We start from the raw sequence: 21,065 nt of genomic DNA, 5'->3' as shown, positions 1-21,065 counted from the left end.
ATGCAGTATCTTCCTTGCTCCAACCCTGCTTCCAGACTGCAACCTTGGATCCAAACAGTTAGTTGACTTGTAGCCACAGTTATCCAATCCATTTTTGCAAGAGTAAATGTCTCTCTGTCTGCCACTGGGTTGCCAACTAATTACTCAGTGTAATGGGGAGTGGAGTGAGGAGAAATACAGGGACTGAGACTTGCTCCAGAACTGAAACATCTCCCATCTTTCCAAACCCTGCACTGTGAAAGCAGAGCATGCTTTGGCCCTACATTCCATGAGGCTGCCATTTATAATGATTATGCAATTAGCCACATGCCTTAGTTCATACATGTGACATCAAAAGAACCCACGTTAAACTAAAATATTGAATTGCCAAGATAATTTAGAAATGTCAAAAGACCTAACAGCTGATCCCAAGAGCTAAATGTCTGGATCATGTTCTCTTTCTAAAATGAAATGTAGGATTCTAGAGTTCTGAGTTTAGCCTTAGAACTAAGCACTTTTCATGGCAAGGACTACTGTTCCGGATACTTCTCTCCCATCTCTCCCCATTTTAAACAATTATTGGTTTTACTGGGTAGACTTTGACTTTTCAGGTGCTGTGCACACCCTCTTCTGTTCAGTTAAAGAAAAACTGATCACTGTTAGGAAAAGAACAATTGGGAATCATACAAATGGTGGTCCAAAAAAGGAAATATTCCGATACAAATGATGAGGTTTCCCTCCTTTCTCTTTGTGATCAGCAAAAATCCATTTCATTATGAAAATTAGTGATCCTATTTTCTAACAGGTGAGTCTACTCTTCGGATTCCATACATTTCATGGTGACATGGTGACAAGGGACCACTCTCATTAAGTGATCAGGTGAGACTCAATAAATCTAGTCTCTAAGAAAATCAGTTCAGTCCTGGTATATTTCAAATTCCAGAAGACGCCTGACAAAGGTGAGAAAAACACTCGTTTGCAACTGTGAGCATTTTGTGCTAAGGAACAACAGAGCATAGTGAGTAAAAAAGCATGGCCTTCAATGTGGAAGGAGTCTGAATCCCAGTTCTGCCGTTTACCAGCTGTGGGACCTCGGACAAGTTACTCATCATCTCCCTGACGGTTTCATCATTTAAAAAGTGAAAAATAGCGTTTCCTCATAAGGCTGTAGTGAAGATTAAATGAGTTAATACTGGGAAATGGCTTAGAACACTGCCTGGCACAGAGTAATTTGCATAAAAAGGAGAAGAAATCTGTAGGATTTCTCCTGACGCCAGGATGGTCTCCACAGATGCCTTGGCCTGTACCACAGCCTACACCAACCCCCAAATGGAAATTTTTACTAGTAACTTCCTCCTGCAGATTTTACAACCTCCTCTGGCAAACCCATGAGGGCACTAAGCAATGCTAGGAGTCTTTTTTTCTCTATCCCATATGTTGGGCAAGTCATGAATTCCTTAAGTACTTATTCTGAAATGATAGACTACATTTGAATAATCATTTTATTAGTTACAGAAGAATCTCAACTAGTATTTACATAGTGCAAAAAAGCTGTTATTACCCCTAAAATGTGATATAACAATTATCCTTCAAACAACAAAAGAACAAGATGAAAATCTTTTCATGTTATAATTCACTAATTTTGCTTTTTTTTTTATTAGAGCATTACAATTAAGACATTAAATTATAAACTCATGTGGTATATTTAGAAATTAAATTACAAAATAACACAAATACTTTTAAGGTGTGTTATGCCAACAAAGTTTAAATTTTTATCATTAATTAAGATTCAGATTTCAGCTTAGGTAAACCATTTGGCTGATTCTTTGATGTTTATAAAGGCTGGAAGGGGCAAAGGAAGAGGAAGATGTCTTTAAATAAATTATGTCACAGAAAAAATTTTAAAGCAAAAAATGATTATGTTTTTAAATGGAATAAGTTAATGTTCTAACCTGTTGGCACAACGTACAGGAAATACTTAAATGACAGGTTTGTTGTTTTTTTAAAGCAAACAGCAGCTTTACAAACAGTAATACTTCTTTATACATATATTAAAGTAACAATGTGTTAAGATTTAACAGTTTTATGTTGAAGAGTTGAAAAATGAATGTAGAGTTCACTACTCATTTGTACATTACGATACCCACCCCACCCACCTCCCCCAGCTTATTAAGAAATCAGACAAGTACATTATTTGAATATTAATTTTTCAATACTTAAACTATGTGAATTCCTTTTGACTAATTCTTTTCCAAATACTGGAAGCATATAAAATACCCTCTCTGCAAAAATGACCTCCAATCAAAGCCTTTAAAAACTTTTCAATGTATAACACACATTATTTTTCCCATGTTTAGTCAAAAGAAATATATTACATCATTTACAAACATATTTAAACCAAAATTAAGCTAGTGTGAACATTTGTCTTTTGAGAAGTAATCTTCACAGCAAACAATCCTACTGAAGCAGAAATCTAGTTCTGGGAGTGCAATTCATATTATAATTCATATACTTATGTACTGAAATAGAAATCTAATATTAATTATTGCCATAAAACAACCTCTACACACTAAGAAAAAAAATCACTATGGTTTTCATTTCTTGTGATAATGAACCCCTACTCTTATCATTAGGTCTCCGAAGAGGCACCCACTCCCAGTTCTGAACAAAAAAACGAAAAACAAAAAAACCCCACTTTCCTATTTTCACACCTCCTCCTGTATAGAATACACAAATTCCAGAATTTATCTAAAGGAAACAAATTATAAAGACATTATTAATACTTATTTAAGCATACTATCGACACAGTAGCATCTCCTTTAATAAATTTTGGGTAGTCCTCTAGAGGTGACCTGTCCGTATAAAAAAGGCTGTGGTCCCTTGGGTTTGCCGGCAGAAGATCCTGCACGTGCAAGAGCATTTATCGAACACAGAATTGAACACTTCTGAAGTCTATAGTAAACTTAAAAGTTACTGGTGTTCTGGAGATTTCCTCAACTTCTCTTTTGATACAAATGTCAAAAATGTAAAACGACAGTTCTCATTCAGAAGAGATATAAAATGTAAGAAACCTTTGAAAAGCCAATACCTCAAGATCAAGAGTCATCTGAATCACTGACACCGAGCAAAGGAAATTTACACCATAAAAAGTATGAAAAGTTTTTAAATTCACTTTTAAGATTGTCAGTAGTTCAAAATCTCTATCATTTCTTTAAACCAACTAACACTTCCCAAATGTGAAGACACAGTAAGATCTGCCACATCTATATCCATGATTACTATTTCAGAGGCTTCATTCCTTACATGCTGTGTTCCTTTAAGTGCTAAATACTTTGTGCCTAAGAAGTCTACACTGGAGAACAGTTTAGACAGGGCAGTACAATAATGTCCCCTTTTAGCACACTAATAAAGTTGACACACTGGCATTTTCTATACAGCAATGCTCCTAAACTTTCACAATGCACAGATACTAAATAATCACCCAAGAATCTGATCTCTCTAGTATTAATGCCAGCATTATAAAACATCAAAACTAGTGCAGTAGTCTCAATGAGTTCAGTAGAAAACCTGCCCAATTCTTCTCTCCTGCCTCTGTGAGGCAAAGCCCTACCCCATGAAATCAGAGCAGGGAAAATACCCCTCCCTCCTCAGTTCTGTAACTGCTTGTGGGAGTTCTTGCTGGCGCCTGTGTGCTTGTGTGTGTGTGTGTGTGTGTGTGTGTGTGTGTGTGTGTGTGGTCAGCTGGAAGCTAGGGATGGGGGAAGAGGTTGGAGGGAAGAGAGAAAAATAGGTAATCTATAATTCTCCCAACATTACATAAACTTGTAGAGGTCACTACCAGGTGACTGACCAGCAAATAAAACATTTAGCTCAGTATGTTTAAATTCTCCCAAGCAGATATACACATTCCTTGAGAAGGGCAGAGATAAGTAAGAGTGATCAAGAATTAATACCTGCCTAGATCTGTGTCCTCTAAATTATCTTATAGTTTCAGCACAATTAGAACAACTTTCTCTCTTCTTCAATACTTGCTTTTCCAAGCCTTGATTATCAGGATATATGTTATAAGTTGTGTGAAGTTCCTTTCCCTGACCTCCTATCAGTAACTATGGTGGGTGTTACATGGCAGGTGCTCAGGGCTAGGGACAAAATATGTATTTTTTTTTTTTTAAGGTGAAATGATTTTTCACTCAGGACAAGTTTGGATACCTAATCAAATCCAGATAGCAAATCTAGAGGGTCCCAAATCAGAAGCATGCAAGAGAACACACCAATATAAGACTTTGTTTTGTAATAGTTTACACGTAAGTGCTACAGTCATAGAATCGGTTACAGTTATTCATCTGCCTCAATCTGCCTAACTTGATGTAAATACGAGTATGTACAAGAGCATTCCTGAGGTAAGTAAGAAGTAAATAGGAGACAGAACCTAGCAGGTCCTATCGTGGGTGACTTTTCACTATTAAAGACAACATCTATCACTTCCCACAAGTAAGGCCAGCTCCAATGTATCGTGGTGGTTCCTTTGCTAACCTAAGTATTGGAGGGTCTGTTTTAGCCCACTGCAACTTTAATCACAATGATCAATGGCTTCTGAAATAAGCATCTGTGGACCAAAGAAAAGTTACATCAATTTTTAACACAAAACATTTGTGAACTTAGTTACCCTCCGCTTTTTTTTTTTTTTTCAATTTTCCAAATCTTCCTCCGATTCTTTTTTAAAGAAGCCCAAACAACTTCTGATCAAATTAGAGTGAAGGAGGCAGTCCTGAAGCAAACACTGGTAACTGCTCTTAGCCTTAGAATCTGGATCTTTAACTTTCAAAATGACTCTAAAGAGGCATTTCAAATTTACTTTCTTTTTTAAAACCTAGTTGTCTTCTATTTTTAATCATTATTTTCCATAACAAAATAAGCTCTAACAATTCTGAATTTCCACACAGCTCTTAGAAAGACACTTAGATGCTAATTAAAAGCTAAGCTACAGATTATAATAAAACAAGTAAAAGACAGCTACAAAAATATTTGTCAGAAATTAAATACATATATTAAATACCGGACAGTGCAAAATGTTGAGATGAAGCATAAAAGATAATGGCTGCAACCCTTACACAGTTGGAGACAGACAGCTGACATTTCCTGAGTTATAGACTTGGGGGCGTATAATTAAGATCAGAGGGCTCGTTGTTCCGTGAGCTGCAGCTGCTGGGCTTCTTCTGCTGCTCCTGACCTGCCTGGTGGTCAGTAGTCCAGGCCTCACCATCTATCCCTGGTTCCGGCACTTCAGACGCCTCTGCCTCCTCTTCTCCACTTTGCTCTGCATTGTCTTCCTCAGAACCATTAAGGGTTTTTCCAAGCTGAAGAGTCTCCATTGTTCTCTGGGTCTCAGAGACCCAAGACTCAATTCTACTATTGAGCTGTACTTCTACAGATATGGGTTCATGAGTATAATCCTCCTCCTCCTCCTCCTCTTCATCATCCTCTTCTTCGAGCATGCCAGGTACAAGGGTGCTGGTGGTGCTGGTGATGGAGGAATTCAAAAGATCTCGGCAACTGCCATCCAAAGAACCGGTCTCTGTACTCTGCTGGGAGGCCCACTCCAGGTCATCTGGCTTCGCTTCCTCTTTATCGCTCACTGTTGGTTTCCCAGGGTTTGTAGCTGAGGTAGTACCACCTGCAGCCAGTGATGACGGCTGCTTACCCACAGGGGCTGTGTCAAACTGAAGTTTACTGGGTTTTTCGGATGTGCTATGCTTAGAGGAAACCTCTCTCTCATTTTCTGATGTTTCTAGTCCATCTGACGTTTCCACCATGTTTCTCCAATTTGTTTCTGCAGATACCAAACAGATTTTTAAAAACCAGAACACGGTTTCAGAATCATGCAACTCTTAAAAGAGGGAAGAACAAAATTTGTTGGCTCACCAACTGGTTGGAAAAACTAAAATCTTAGTTTATTCTAGTACTGGTTTAAATGTTATAAAAGGAAAACAATTCTCAAAAATGTACACTTAAGATAAAGAAACAAGGAGGCAAAAGTAAGTGTATTAATGCCTCAGATGCACAAGATCTTATACCAACAGTAGCTCACTGGTGTTTAGATATAAAATCCGTATCTTCATGAAAATCAATGAATTGCCTTTTTATTCTTTTTTCTTTTTTGGCCCAGAGGTGTACTGGGCCCAATGATCCTCAAGTCACAGATAGCAGAGCCAAGATATCCAACAGAAATAGTTCTAATTTGGCATGTTTGTGTCATGCTCCCACACCAAGTTATGGGAGAGTTGTCTTAACCTGCAATGGGACTTATGTTTCCATTGATAAGCAAAGAAGCCATCCATGTATTTTTAACATTTGTGAAAATTTGTTTTAGAATTTATGTAGCTGGGCTTACCAAATGAATTTGGTAGCTAAAAAAAGAAATGTTATTACATAATATAGTGGTAATAACCTAAGTTATTTTTAATGACAGGAAGTCAATTTAAAGGAAACAAACATACAAAGAATGAGGAGACAAAAGACAGCTCTTCTACCCCTTTTTTTCCTGTGTTTATTTTTCTTTCATTTTTTATTATTTAGGTATAATGGACATATTGTATTAATTTTAGTTGTACAACATAATGGTTTGGTATTTATACATATTGGAAAATGACTGCCTTAACAAGTCAACATCTGTTACCACATAGTTACCAAAAAAATGCTTTTTTCTTGGGATGAGGATTTTTAGATCTACTTTATAACAATTTTCAAATATGCAATCCAGTATTATCAATTATGTCTCCATGTTGTAGGTTATATCCCATGACTTATCTATTTTATAACAGGAAGTCTGTACCCTTTGACACCCTTCACGCACTTCACCCACTCCCTACGACTCTGGCACCCACATACATGTACAAGACACACACTCCATCTTCGTTATCCATTCATCCACTGAGGGGCACTCAGGTTCCAAGCTACTGTGAACAGTGATGAAATGAACAAGGGAGTAGAGATATCTCTTTGGGATAATGATTTCATTTCCTTGGGTATATATGCAGAATATGGACTAAAAATCATATGATATTTCTATTTTTACTTTTTTAAGGTACCTCCATACGATTTTCTGTAGTGGCTGCATCAATTTACATTCTCACACTGTACAAGGATTCTCTTTTCTCTACATCCTTATCTGATATTTTTTGTCTTTCTGATAATAGCCATTTTAACAGTTGTCAGGTGGTGTATATATATGTATCTTGTTGTAGTTTCAATTTGCATTTCCCTGGTAATTAGTGACACTGAACACCTTTTTATGTTGGCCATATGTATGTCTTCTTTGGAAAAGTGTCTATTCAGATCCTCTGCTCACTTTTTAATTGGATTGTTGGTTTTTTATTAGTGAGTTGTATGAGGTCTGTGTATATTTTGGATATTAACCCCCTATCAGATACGTGATTTGAAAGCATTCTCTCCCACTCAGTAGGTTGCCTTTTCATTTTGTTGATTCCCTCTGCTGTGTGCAAAGTTTTTAGCTTTTTGATGTAGTCCCACTTATTTATTTTTGCCTTTAAAAAAAAACAGCCCCCCTTCTATTTGCATTATAGCTGCTATTTGCAGTTTAAGTATAATGGTCAAGCTGTAGTGATAAAGCAAGTTTATTCATATTAATATAGTGAATTTGATTGTCACCTATCAACTATATACTGATAAAGACCATATTTTGGGCACCTGAAATCAGGGCACATGCTTTGGGAAAAAAAACTTTCTTTTCTATAGTTAATTCAAATTTGCAATAGGTCCTTTCCACTCTTCCACCTCATGAAAAAAAAAAAACCAAAAAAAAACCCCACAATAAAAACCAAACCTATTCCTCCTCTTATATTCTCATTCTTAGTTAATAACATTATCATTTTCATAGTCTCAAAGCAAAAGAACACACAGTAATCCTTGAAACCCTATCTATTGCCCTGACTATATCTCTTTATTCCATTGAACTCATAATTATACCATCTCACTTCTATCTCAAAAACTACTAAATTTGGTCACTACTGCCTTAGCTCAAGCCTTCTTTATCTTGCTATACATCTACATATAAACATAATTGGTTTTGTGAATTGGTCACGTCACTGTCTAACTGGCTTTCTATTACCCTAGGAGACAATCCCAACACCTTAGCTTGGCATAATCAAAGCCCTCCATGATCTGACCCTTACCTGTCTTTCTGGTCCCATTCATTATAACCCTTGGTCACACATTCTATGCTTGGGGTCTCTCTGAATTCTCATTCCTCCCAAAGTCATAACTTCTGTTTACAATTTCTTGCTTTGCATAAGCTGTTCTTTTCACAGATGTTTTCCTCCTTTACCCTTCAGACTCCCACTCATCCTTGAAAACCATCCTTAAGAAATACAAATCAAAACCACACTCAGATATCACCTCACACCAGTCAGAGTGGCCAAAATGAAGAAATCAGGAGACTACAGATGCTGGAGAGGATGTGGAGAAACAGGAACCCTCTTGCACTGTTGGTGGGAATGCAAATTGGTGCAGCCGCTCTGGAAAGCAGTGTGGAGGTTCCTCAGAAAATTAAAAATAGACCTACCCTATGACCCAGCAATAGCACTGCTAGGAATTTATCCAAGGGATACAGGAGTACTGATGCATAGGGGCACCTGTACCCCAATGTTTATAGCGGCACTCTCAACAATAGCCAAATTATGGAAAGAGCCTAAATGTCCATCAACTGATGAATGGATAAAGAAATTGTGGTTTATATACACAATGGAATACTACGTGGCAATGAGAAAAAATGAAATATGGCCTTTTGTAGCAACATGGATGGAACTGGAGAGTGTGATGCTAAGTGAAATAAGCCATACAGAGAAAGACAGATACCATATGGTTTCACTCTTATGTGGATCCTGAGAAACATAACAGAAACCCATGGGGGAGGGGAAGGAAAAAAAAAAAAAAAAAAAAAAAAAAAAAGAGGTTAGAGTGGGAGAGAGCCAAAGCATAAGAGACTGTTAAAAACTGAGAACAAACTGAGGGTTGATGGGGGGTGGGAGGGAGGGCAGGGTGGGAGGGAGGGCAGGGTGGGTGATGGGTATTGAGGAGGGCACCTTTTGGGATGAGCACTGGGTGTTGTATGGAAACCAATTTGACAGTAAATTTCATATATTAAAAAATAAAAAAAAAAAAAAAAAAGAAAACCATCCTTAAATGTCAATTCTTTTCTGAAGTCTTTCCTGACTTTCCACTAACTTAAATTCCCACAGAACTTTTGCATACAGTTCCAAAGCACTTGTTTTGTGTTTGCTGTGCCGCTCCCCCTCCCTTCTCCTTCCCACTCCCACTCATCTCTGTGTCCCTATGGTTGGCATATAATAAGTGTTGGAGACAAAAAAAGCCTATTAAATGAAAAATGCCACACATATATTTAATTATGCCCCCCCCCCCCCGAAAACTTTAAAAAGGCATACATTTTTTTGAAGTTTTAGATGCACTTTTACATTCCTTCTAACAGTTTTTTTTCCTCCTTCAAAAGTTTAAGAATTCACTTGGGTCTTGGAAAAAGTTCCACCTCTCCCTTGGCCATGAGTCAAAGAACAGGAAAAAGGAAGGTCAGGATACTAGGTTAGGCTGATCTCTCTCCAGGATCAACTTTGGGCTTTCATCTACTTGGACAGGTGAGCTGAAAGCCCACATGGTTCCTTGGGAAAGGAAAAGGAGATATGACCTTAGAAGCAGAGACAAAGGATTCTGCTATTTAGCCATCAAGAGACTTGTCACAACAATCAAAAAGCCACCTAGATCACACATCCACTGGGGAGGGAAGGCCTATGATCCCACCTTAAAGTAATAGGTGAAGCTTGATCAACAGTTGAGGAGTGCCACAAACACATGAATACAACATGGAGAAACAGAAGAATAAGAAAGTGCCATCATTCTCTATGGGATAGGAGAAATCTGATTGGAATGGGGAGGGGGACAGTCTAAATCCAGAACAGAACCTCTAGAAGTCCACTTATGATGAAGGGAACAGGAAGCAAGTTAAAGGCAGAACCAAAGATCTCAACAAACCTGGAAACGGCACTGATCCAAACCTATCCTGCTTCTGAATTGTTTATTGTAGCAGAACTTACTCAGTAGAGCTCTTCTTTGCTTATTAATCCCTCTATGCTTTCCTGTTTTGTTTACTGGGTCCTTGTTATTTGTCTTTTAAACTTTCAAATCAGTAGTGATTTATCAGAGGATGAGATGTGTGTATTTCTCCTTTCAGTCAGTACTCACAGGAAAGCTATCCATCTTTAGATAGTTATATATGAAAGAATAAGCAAATGAGTTCAAGAAACTACAGAAGAAGGGGTGATAGTAGAGAATGAGCAGGAAATTCAGGATAGAAGGACTACACATCAAGGCTGTCCCCCTCATAAGTGGTTACCGAAAACCTATTATATTATCCTATTATGAACTCATACAACAGACAGGGAATACAATCACACTGGCTAAGAATGCAGATTCTAGAGACGGATTCACCCACTGCACGGCACTGGCAAGTTATTTACCTCTCTTCATCTTAGCCTCATCTGTACAATGCAGTACACTATTTCTTATTTCATAGGGTTGCTCAGAAAACTGAACATATTAGCGTGAAATGCTTGGAAAAGTGCCTAGCACATAGTAAGAATTCAGTGAGATATTATTATGTATCAAGTGGCCATTGTGTGCCAAGTTCCTATATCAAAGAACTTACAACTTAGTTGGGATTTATGTTCAAAACTATTTGTTTCAGGTAATAAATATGATAGAATTGAGACTCAGCGCAGGTGGAAGGAAAACATAAGCAAAGAAAACAAGGGTACACAAAGGACAGTAAGACTGTACTATCACAGGAGGTTTTCTAGTCTACCAATGATTAGCATCCTTTTCCAAGCTTTGGTTTTCTTTACACTCGGTGGGGCGGGGGAGGAACATTTTAGAAATCCGGCATCTTCCAGAAATGGAAAACGCTACTTGCTGTCTACCCAACAGTTACTCCCCGTTTTCTTCCTGGATAACAGAACCCCCAAACTTGGGATGAACTTGAGCCTAGTCCCAGAGGATGAATTAAAATAGCTCTCAGACTATCATGGTTATCCTATCCCTCCTATGCCAAATACTCCCTTGCCTTAGTCTCCCTTGCAGCTAAAAGTAGTCACAAGATTGGTTCTAGCCAAATGAAACAAAAGAAGTCTTCTGAAAATGGTTTCTTCACTGATAAAAGGAACTCACTGCCTGAACTTCCTGCTTTTGACTACTAATGCCGAGAGCCACAGCAGCTACTTATGAACATGAGATGATAAGCACAGGAGAAAAAGCTACAGACTGAGAATGGAAGAACAGAAACAAAGAAAAAGCTAAGGACTTTGATGACACTGTGAAATACTTAAATATACTAACTTCTTAGGCCACATTAGTGCGCTTTCTATTTGTTGCTGAATACATCTGATACAAAAAGAATAACTTCATACTTTCTTCTCAATGTTATCTGTGGTTACCTTCCACTCATTTTGTTGGTGTCCTGATAAATCAGCTCATCTTCAAGATTCTGTCTAAATCTCTCCTTAGGATCAACCATTAGCTCTACTAAAACAAACAAACAAACAAACAAACAAACAAATGACAACTACAGGCCCAAAATGGTGTCACTTACTGAGTTCCCAAACTGAAGTTTAATTCCCAATCAAATTGCAGTTTCAACTTCCTGTACAAATGTGGCCTTAACCAGGAAGTCAGGAAATTTTTCCATCAGCACCAATGAGTCCATCACCTGGGTCCTCTCCATCCCCCAAAGAAAGATGAGGTAATCTGCATAAGACCCCTCCCGTGTTCCGCCAGCAAACAGTCGCACCTAGAAAAATCTTTTTCTCCTCCTAATGACTTTCTTGCCTCCCCCATCTATAAAAAGCTTCCATTTTGTACAACTCTTCAGAGTGCCTCTCTACCTGCTAGATGGTGGCTGCCCAATTCATGAATCATTTAATAAAGCTAATTCGATCTCCAAACACATTGGTTGAATTTTGTTTTTTAACAGCTCATAGAATTTTAGCTTTGAATGGAACCTTATAGATGACCTAGACGAACCCTCCTCATTTCACTAAAGAGAAATCTGAGTCCCAGAAATTAATCAATTATTTCTCACTCCCCTAGGCAGAATGTGAAAAAGCCAAGGCTTCCATCTTTGAACACTTTAAATTTGGTGCTTTTTGAAAACATCTCCTAAGTCTTTGAGGAGAGAGGTTCTTTTTAGAACTTTTCTTTTCATGTGCCCAAATGACGATCACTATCAATTGCTCAAATCCAGTTTTATGAATTTACCTTGCAGTTTGCTTTTGAGATCTGCAGATCGTTATACAGACAGAAGCAAACTCATTTACAAAGCTGGCACTTTATCTTCTTTATTTTCAACTGGTGTCAACTTCAGACAAAGATACACGTCTGCCTCTAAGCCAGTAACACTTAACCTTGGTCTGAGGTTTCCTAAAGTCCCACAGTAACTTGTTATCTGCCTCTGGCCTAGAATTTTGTCAAAAGCATTCCAAACATTTAACTACAATTACAGACAGAAGACTAGCAAAGGGAGTGTGAGAAAAAAGGGAAAAAAATGAGGGTCTGTTTTTTTTAATGTTAAATTTTAGGTGGTAACATGCTATTCAATAAACTTCTAGAGAAAGAAACAAAGAAAGAAACAAACAAACAAAAAAGAAAAGAAAAGAAAAGAAAAGAAAAGAAAAAAGAAGAAACGAAAAGACAAGAAAGAGAAAAGAAAGAAGAACCAGGAGCCACGTTAAAGGAGGTGGCTATACTATTTTTAAAAAGAAAAAAATTGGGAAATGAATTAGAAACTAGATCATGAAAAGTGGGGAACTTAAAGAGTTCAAAGTATTATATAGAAACAAGGCAAGGAAACTACTAAAACATATAGTGCAATAAATAATGTTATTTTAAACATTGTATGTTAAAAAAAAAACAAAACAAAACACAGGCCCAAAATGGCATCACTGAGGCCAAATCACCAAACCAGAGCTTAATATCTAACCTAATCCCAGTTTTGACCTCCCCTAGAAATAGAAGTCTGAAGAGTTTTCTGGTCAGCACCAGTGAGGTAATCTGTCACAAGGGCCCTCTCCACCCCCAACAGGAAAATGAGACAATCCACCTAAATAAGACCCCTTGCCTATCCCCCTCAAGGAAGGTGACCTTGCCAGACCTTGGCAGGAAGGATCCTTTCTTTTCTTTTGCTAATAACTTCCTTGCACCACCCACCTTCCTATAAAAACCTTCCATTTTGTACAGCTCCTCAGAGCTCTCCCCTACTTGCTAGATGGGATGTTGCCCAATGCACAAATCACTTATGAAAGCCAATTAGATCTTTAAACTTATTCAGCTGAATTTTTGTTCTTTAACACACACAAATGCTGGGTTTTCGTCTATATTTCTTTTCAACTAGCATCAAATTTAACTCAAAACAAATGTCATATGTCTACATTTTATAAGCTTACAATCAATAACATTCAGGTCTTTTGTTTACTTAGTAAATACAAAACTTCAATAATAGAATATCAGCATGAAACCTCCTAGAATTTACTTAGTTATAGGTCACAAAGTATGACACATTTTGACTTTCAAATCCCTCTGGAGATTCTGGAAATGTGACTGAATTATAGGATCTCACAGAAAGTCTCAGCCCCAAACTGTCTCCTAATTTTTAATGGACATGTGTAATGCAATTTCTTAAACCAAAATTCTGACCAAAATATGCATAATCAGTAAGATAAAAACAAAAGGTAGCATTTATTTCAAAATTTCAATCATCTGAAATGATATATAACAACTTACCATATTCCTTTTCATTTACTTCAGAGATGGGTTCAGAAATAACACTGCAGAAAGAAATGGCGCTGGCTGCAGAGGGGTTCCGAGAGTGCCCCATGTGGTGTGGCACCTTCTTCACATTCTTTAAGGCCTCCTCAGCTTGTTCTTGTTCCATTGCGGCAACCATATCTTTGTATGCTTTCCTGGCTTCCTCCGTAAGTTCTACTAACTTATTAAACAGGCTCTAAAAAGGGATTGGGATTAGTCCATTTTTTGTCATGCTTTTTATTCCTATAGTTAACAATAAATAGGGGCGCCTGGGTGGCTCAGTCAGTTAAGCATCCAACTCTTGATTTCAGCTCAGGTCATGATCTCATGGTTCATGAATTCAAGCCCCACACTGGCCTCAGCACTGTCAGTGCAGAGCCTGCTTGGGATTCTCTTACTCCATCTCCTCTCTGGATTCTCTCTCACTCCATCTCTCTCTGCCCCTCTCATACTCTTTCTCTCTCAAAGTAAATAAATAAAAACTTTAAAACAAAAAAATAAATAGTATCTCTACTGTTTCAGGATCAGACACACTTTCAATGAGCACAAATGGTATGCACACTGCAGAACTTTATAAAATACTCTGTAACTTTCAGATATTGTTTATATAATTCTCATAAGTCTGAGAAAATGTCTTTTTTTTAATTTCTTTTTTAATGTTTATTTATTTTTGAGAGAGAGAGACACAGTGCAAGCAGGGGGAGGGACAAAGAGGAGGGGAAGGGACAGAGAGAGAGGGAGACACAGACTCCAAAGCAGGATCCGGGCTCCTAGCTGTCAGCACAGAGCCTGACGCAGGGCTCAAACCCATGACTGTGAGATCATGACCTGAGTAGAAGTCAGATGCCCAACTGACTGAGCCACCCAGGCGCCCCTCCGAGGAAATTTCTTGATTCAGTATTAGTCACTAATTGTGATATATTAAAAGTTCTTGCAAAGTTTATCAATTCAACAACTGCACCCTTTAGTATCTGGCACTACAGTGAGTACAAAGATCACTGGAACACCATCTGCTCTCAAGGAAACTTCCATATGGCTGGAAGATGGGAGATACCAATGATTCAAGCAAGGTACCTTATCTTAAATGCCTTGAGATGTACAAAGTATTTTGGCTTTTGGAAGAAACATCAAATCTAACTGCTGAGCATTAAATATTTAAATATCAACATTAAATATATAAGTATAAAATACATAATAAAATAGATAAAATCTAAACATTAAATCTAAACACTAAATATTAAACATTTAAATATATAAAAATAGTATGGATGGGAAGAAGGAAAATGGTCCATGAATGGTGTTACAAAATACTTCAAAATCAACTTCATAAAAAGGTCTTAAAATGTTATCAGTTAATAAGTATTAGGGGAGATGAGTAACTATTCTAATTATTAGTTATCAACCTATTATTATTATTATTATTATTACTATTTATTATCAGCTCCTATGGGCAAAGCTTTATTGGCAGACTAGGAGAGGAAGATAAAAGTATCGTGAGTGCAGAATTATTCTGACAATTGATTAGGAACTCCATCTTCTGAAAGAAAATCCTCTCCAATTAAAGCATTCTTCTCTCTCTTGACTCCAAGTAGCACAAAATATAGCCTTATATAAACTGAAGAAAATTATTTTATATTGTATAATATTGGATATCTTTACCCAGCAGTTAAATAAATTCTCAGATATTACAAAATTAAACCCAGAAGAAAAAAAACACTGTGGGAAAAATAGGAGCTAATATGTTTATAGCCAAAATATTCTAGGATTAATTTGTATAAATGGTTTCAACACTAAAAAGGAAATGTGGACTCAAGAATTTTCCACTCATCCCTGGGAGAATCATCTCACTTCTTTAAATGTTTAAACGTAACACTGGCGTGTGTCAACAGAAAATGTATGGAGGGAACAGGAGGGAGTGAGGGAGTGCATCCTCGAAGTCTTACCTCAGCACCAAAGTAGTTGAAGATTCCCACTACACTAACAGGAACCAGCTTGTTCACACAGCGTCCTAGAGCTTTTCTTCCAAGCGCAAACACAAAAGGAATTTCTTGTTCCCGTGCCATGGCTATAACATTATAGAGAGCCTCATCTAGTCCACCTGAGAAAGTCAACACATGCTGAGGTTTTAATTTACTTATTATTTTTTCCCCCATTAAGTAGGCTTCACACCCAGCATGGAGCCCAACGTAGGACCTGAACTCACTACCCTGAGATCAAGACCTGAGCTGAGATCAAGAGTTGGAGGCTTAACTGACTGAGCCACCCAGGTGCCTCTAATTTACTTATTTCTTAAATGGAGGTATTTTAGCACCCAGCAGCTAAAGCATAAAACACAGCAGCAAAGGATTCTATGAATACTTGTGGCACTTCTGCTGTTCCACACATTTTCCTATTGGAATTTATATATGAATATATATACATATTTTCTTTCTTTCCAATAAATTTTCCAATTCTTCAATGCCAATTTTTGTCTCTCCATAGGGATTAGTACAGAGGGAGTCAAACTTCGATACAATAAACATTTATTAAAACAGAAATTAAAATTGTTAATAGTGACTGATGTCTTTATTCTCTCAGCTCAAGTAGCAATGAGACAGACATATACTACTATTTTTATTGGCATTTTTCCCCCGTGGAGACTATTCCTACTACTGTTACTTCTGCATCTGTCTTCTCCAATTACCCAAAGTGGCTCCTCCATGAAAACAGACAAATCAGGGTGCATGAAACAGTAAAAAAGTATTGTGTGTGGGTTCCCATAAGAGCCTTTACATGTAACTGCTCATTTCTGAGGCAAATCACCATAAGCAAGAGCAGAGAACTTTAACTTTTATCAAAGGAAGGTAATCCAAGAATTTTAAAAGCAGAATACATTTGCAGAAATAAAGAAAGGTACTCTTATAAATAAGTCCTCACTCTGATTACAACAGAGGGGACACTTGGGGAATAAAATCCTTAACTAGTGTTCACAGATTAAGATTTCTTTATAGTCTGATCTCAATTTTATTACTTAATTTGAGGTAATGAAAGATTTCACTTTCTTTCATGTTCATCATTATGTTTCATATCTAATCTCTGCAAAGAAAGACATATGGCTTCCATTTTACAATTCAGTGTATATCCTACATTTATACTAAATAAATATCAAAACACTTCAAAAGTAAAATGTTCATACCTTTTGACTGGATTTTTTCACAGTTTGGAGAAATTATAACACACTTGATCTTATTTAACTTCATATGCTTAGTAACCTCCCTTAGACCCATAACCAGCCGTCTCCTTGCTTTTGCTCTTACAGGATCTTTTTGGTAGATGCGTTCCTGAAAACTGACAAGCTCTTGAAGAAGAAGAGTCACACATTCATCAATCTCTTTACAAAGAACCTGATTGCAGTACCTGTAAAGGAAACCAAAAACAGGTAAGTCCATCCTAATTTATTTTTATGAAATTATAAAATTATGTTAGGAAAAAAAATATCCAATAAGAGGTTTTCATTAAAAAATCAACTCCTTAAAATCTCTTAATTAAATGGGCAGAAAACATGAAGAGACACTTCTCTAAAGAAGACATCCAGATGGCCAACAGGCACATGAAAAGATGCTCAATATCGCTCCTCATCAGGAAAATACAAATCAAAACCACACTCAGATATCATCTCACGCCAGTCAGAGTGGCTAAAATGAACAAATCAGGAGACTATAGATGCTGGACAGAATGTGGAGAAACGGGAACCCTCTTGCACTGTTGGTGGGAATGCAAACTGGTGCAGCCGCTCTGGAAAACAGTGTGGAGGTTCCTCAAAAAATTAAAAATAGATCTACCCTATGACCCAGCAGTAGTACTGCTAGGAATTTACCCAAGGGATACAGGAGTACTGATGCATAGGGGCACTTGTACCCCAGTGTTTATAGCAGCACTCTCAACAATAGCCAAATTATGGAAAGAGCCTAAATGTCCATCAACTGACAAATGGATAAAGAAATTGTGGTTTATATACATAATGGAATACTACGTTGCAATGAGAAAGAATGAAATATGGCCTTTTGTAGCAAAGTGGATAGAACTGGAGAGTGTTATGCTGAGTGAAATAAGTCATACAGAGAAAGACAGATACCATATGTTTTCACTCTTATGTGGATCCTAAGAAACTTAACAGAAGTCTGTGGGGGAGGGGAAGAAAGAAAAAAAAAAAAGAGAGGGAGAGAGCCAAACCATAAGAGACTCTTAAAAACTGAAAACAAACTGAGGGTTGATGGGGGGTGGGAGGGAGGGGAGGGTGGGTGATGGGTATTGAGGAGGACACCTTTTGGGATGAGCACTGGGTGTTGTATGGAAACCAATTAGACAATAAATTTCATATTTAAAAAAAAATATCTTAATTAATTCCTATAGCAAATTAGAAAAAAGAAGAGTTTTTCTGGATTACATCAGCTTTTAAGGAAAGAGTGGATTATCCTCAAATAAGTACTACCCAAACTGCCAATTATTAAGGATATAAATCCAATGTTAACCTGTTATTTGATAAAAAGAGACATAATGTTGCTGGTAAGAAGATGTAAAGTTATTTCACTCCAGGGAATACTAATGATGCATTTAGTAGGAAAGAATAATTTCCTAGAAGCTAACTGAATGGCCTCATACCAACGAAGTCATCCTCCACATTCAGATAAGTCACAATCTCTGGGAATTGGCTTCCTTGACCATAAAAATAAGCAATTAGGTAAGCTGGCCTCAATGATTCCTCTAACTCTGAAAATCTATGGATGTAGCAGATGAACTCAGTAATTAAATTGAAACCAAAACCAAAGAGGTCTTGAGGTAAAGTCACATGCCTTTACAGTAAGCAAAGCAACTGAACAGGGCTCTTTGTGAGATCATGTATGGCTATAATGTGAGAAACAGACAGGCAGTGAGTGAGGCCACTATAGTACTTAATTTCAGGGATAAGGAAGTCATCCAAGCTTACTTACTCCTATTTTTTTCAAGTTCTCATCCTTAACCTCTACTATAAGCCAGTACTTAACAACAAGGAGAACTGGTATAATTTATAACCTAAGACTAACCATGTAAGTAAATTTCCACTTCTGAATTATACTACATAGTAGAAAAATCTAGGCCTGCCCTAAAATCAGTGGGGGAAAAAAATTCTCCATTTTTTTTCTTTATGTGAGAAATGTTTAAATAAGTAAATAAATGTGACACTACTTTGGAAGAGAAGATAACAGGTGGACAGACTGAGGAAAGAATAACTATCAAAATTTGCAAAATTAAAGAATGCACTTAAAATGCATCAAAAATGTGGTTTTCTTCATTCTGTTTAACTTTCAAGCTATTTCATACACATGTAACATTTTATCCTCAAGTGTTTCCTTTGCTCCACATCTATTATTTGACATTTAATCAACTTTCCAAATTCAGGCAAAAAGTATTAACTCAAAATCAACAGTATAAAGAATGGCAACAGAATAGGAGGATCAAGATAGCAGAACAGGAAGATCCCAAACCATCTCCTGCCACAGACACACTAAATTACAACATCATATACAACTCTCTCTGAGAATGACTGAAGAACAGCAGAATAGCTCTTCTACAACTAAAGAGAAAAAGCCACACCAGGCAGGTAGGAAAGGCAGAAAAGGGGTCGAGTCAGGACCCACATCCCCTGCTCAGTGACCCCAAGCAGGAGGGATATCACCAACACAGAGGCTATCCTCCCTAAGGAGCAAAGGGTTCAAATCATATATCAAGCATGCCCACTCTTCCTGCACCAGGAAGATGAGGCCCCATAACATCTGGCTTTGAAAATGAGTGGGGCTTAACTCCAGGAGAGCTAGAAGGCTAAAGGAAATGGAGATTCCTCTCTTAAAGGGCACAGGCACAAACTCACAGGCTATGCGACCTAGCACAGAGGCAGCAGTTTGATAAGTGCCTGGGCCACACATGAAGATTTGCTAGCTTTAGGGCATGTGCAGGAGGAGCAGGGATCTGTGGGAACTTTTTCCTGGAACAGAAGCACCGGCAGGAGGAGCTATTTCTGTCACTTTTCTGATACTTTGCTAACACCGCTTGCCCTGCCTCAGCATTTCCCTGTGGACCCACCTCACCCAACATACTGGCCCCAATAGGCATCCCCCTCAAAGTGGCTCCCACCCCACTACAGCTAGCAGGTAGCCTCAATCAGATCCCATTCCACCAGACTCAGTGGCCAGCCTAGGCCAGGTTCAAGGCTCCCTCTAAAATAACTCTCACACCACAACACTCAGCCAAGTGGCCTTGACTGAGATGGGCACCCCCACAAAGCAGCTACTGCCCTGCCACACAGTAGGCATCTTCAGAATGGTGCCTCCCAAACCAGCTACAGTCCCGACCACCAAAATGCCTGCAACCATTACAGCAGGGCCTTTCACCCAGGTGCATCTGAGGCCAAACCCACATACCAGTGCGAACCCAGCAGTCACAGCCCAACCACAACAAGAGGGCACATGCAGTCCACATAAGGGACGCCCTTGAAGTACCTGGTTCTGGGGACCAGGGGACGCTGTGCTTCAAGGCCCCGCAGGATGCCTTCTACATTAGGCCACTCCATCAAAACCCTGAGACATAGCTAATATACCTAATACATCAAAAAAAACAGCCAGGCAAAATGAGAAGACAGAGAAATATGTTTCCAATGAAAGAACAAGATAAAACCTCAGAAAAGAATGAAACAATTCAAAGTAATGGTCATAAAGATGTCCACCGAACTCAAGAAGAATGGATGAACATAGTGAGGATTTCAACAACAGATACAAAATATAAAAAAGGACTAATCAGAGCAGAAGATAAAATGAGAAATACACTAGAGGAAATCAAAAGCACATTAGATGACGCAGAAGAATGATCAGTGATCTGAAAGACAGGGTAGTGAGATTCACCCATGCTGAAGAGCAAGAAGACAAAACAATTTTTAAAAATGAGGAAAGGGGCATCTGAGTGGCTCAGTTGGTTAAATGTCCAACCCTTGATTTCAGCTCAGGTCATGATCTCATGGTTTATGAGTTCGAGCACCCATAGTGAGCTCTGTGCTGACAGTACAGAGTCTGCTGGTGATTCTCTCTCTCTCTGCTCCCCCCCCCACCAAAATAAACTTTTTTTTTTTTTAAATGATAGTTTAAGAGACTTCTGAGACAACATCAGGCACACTAACATTTACATTATAGGGG

General features: G+C 38.0%; 1 protein-coding gene across 2 annotated transcripts in view; it reads right to left on the bottom strand.

The window, feature by feature from the left end:
• Window positions 1–1,463: 1,463 nt before the first annotated feature.
• Window positions 1,464–21,065, bottom strand: part of SECISBP2L (SECIS binding protein 2 like) — a 65,958-nt gene continuing 46,356 nt past the window's right edge. For both annotated transcript variants that reach the window (XM_060618594.3, XM_060618595.3), the window contains 4 exons: window positions 17,039–17,259; window positions 15,807–15,961; window positions 13,840–14,059; window positions 1,464–5,809 (listed from right to left, as the gene is read on the bottom strand). In XM_060618594.3, the coding sequence (XP_060474577.1) occupies window positions 5,124–5,809; window positions 13,840–14,059; window positions 15,807–15,961; window positions 17,039–17,259 (1,282 nt within the window). In that variant the 3' untranslated portion in view covers window positions 1,464–5,123. The remainder of the gene's footprint in view (window positions 5,810–13,839; window positions 14,060–15,806; window positions 15,962–17,038; window positions 17,260–21,065) is intronic.

The sequence above is a fragment of the Panthera onca genome, chromosome B3 (genome assembly GCF_046562875.1).
Source record: "Panthera onca isolate mPanOnc1 chromosome B3, mPanOnc1 haplotype 2, whole genome shotgun sequence".
In the NCBI taxonomy this organism is placed as follows: Eukaryota; Metazoa; Chordata; class Mammalia; order Carnivora; family Felidae; genus Panthera; species Panthera onca.
This window is presented reverse-complemented; position numbering and strand designations above follow the sequence as displayed.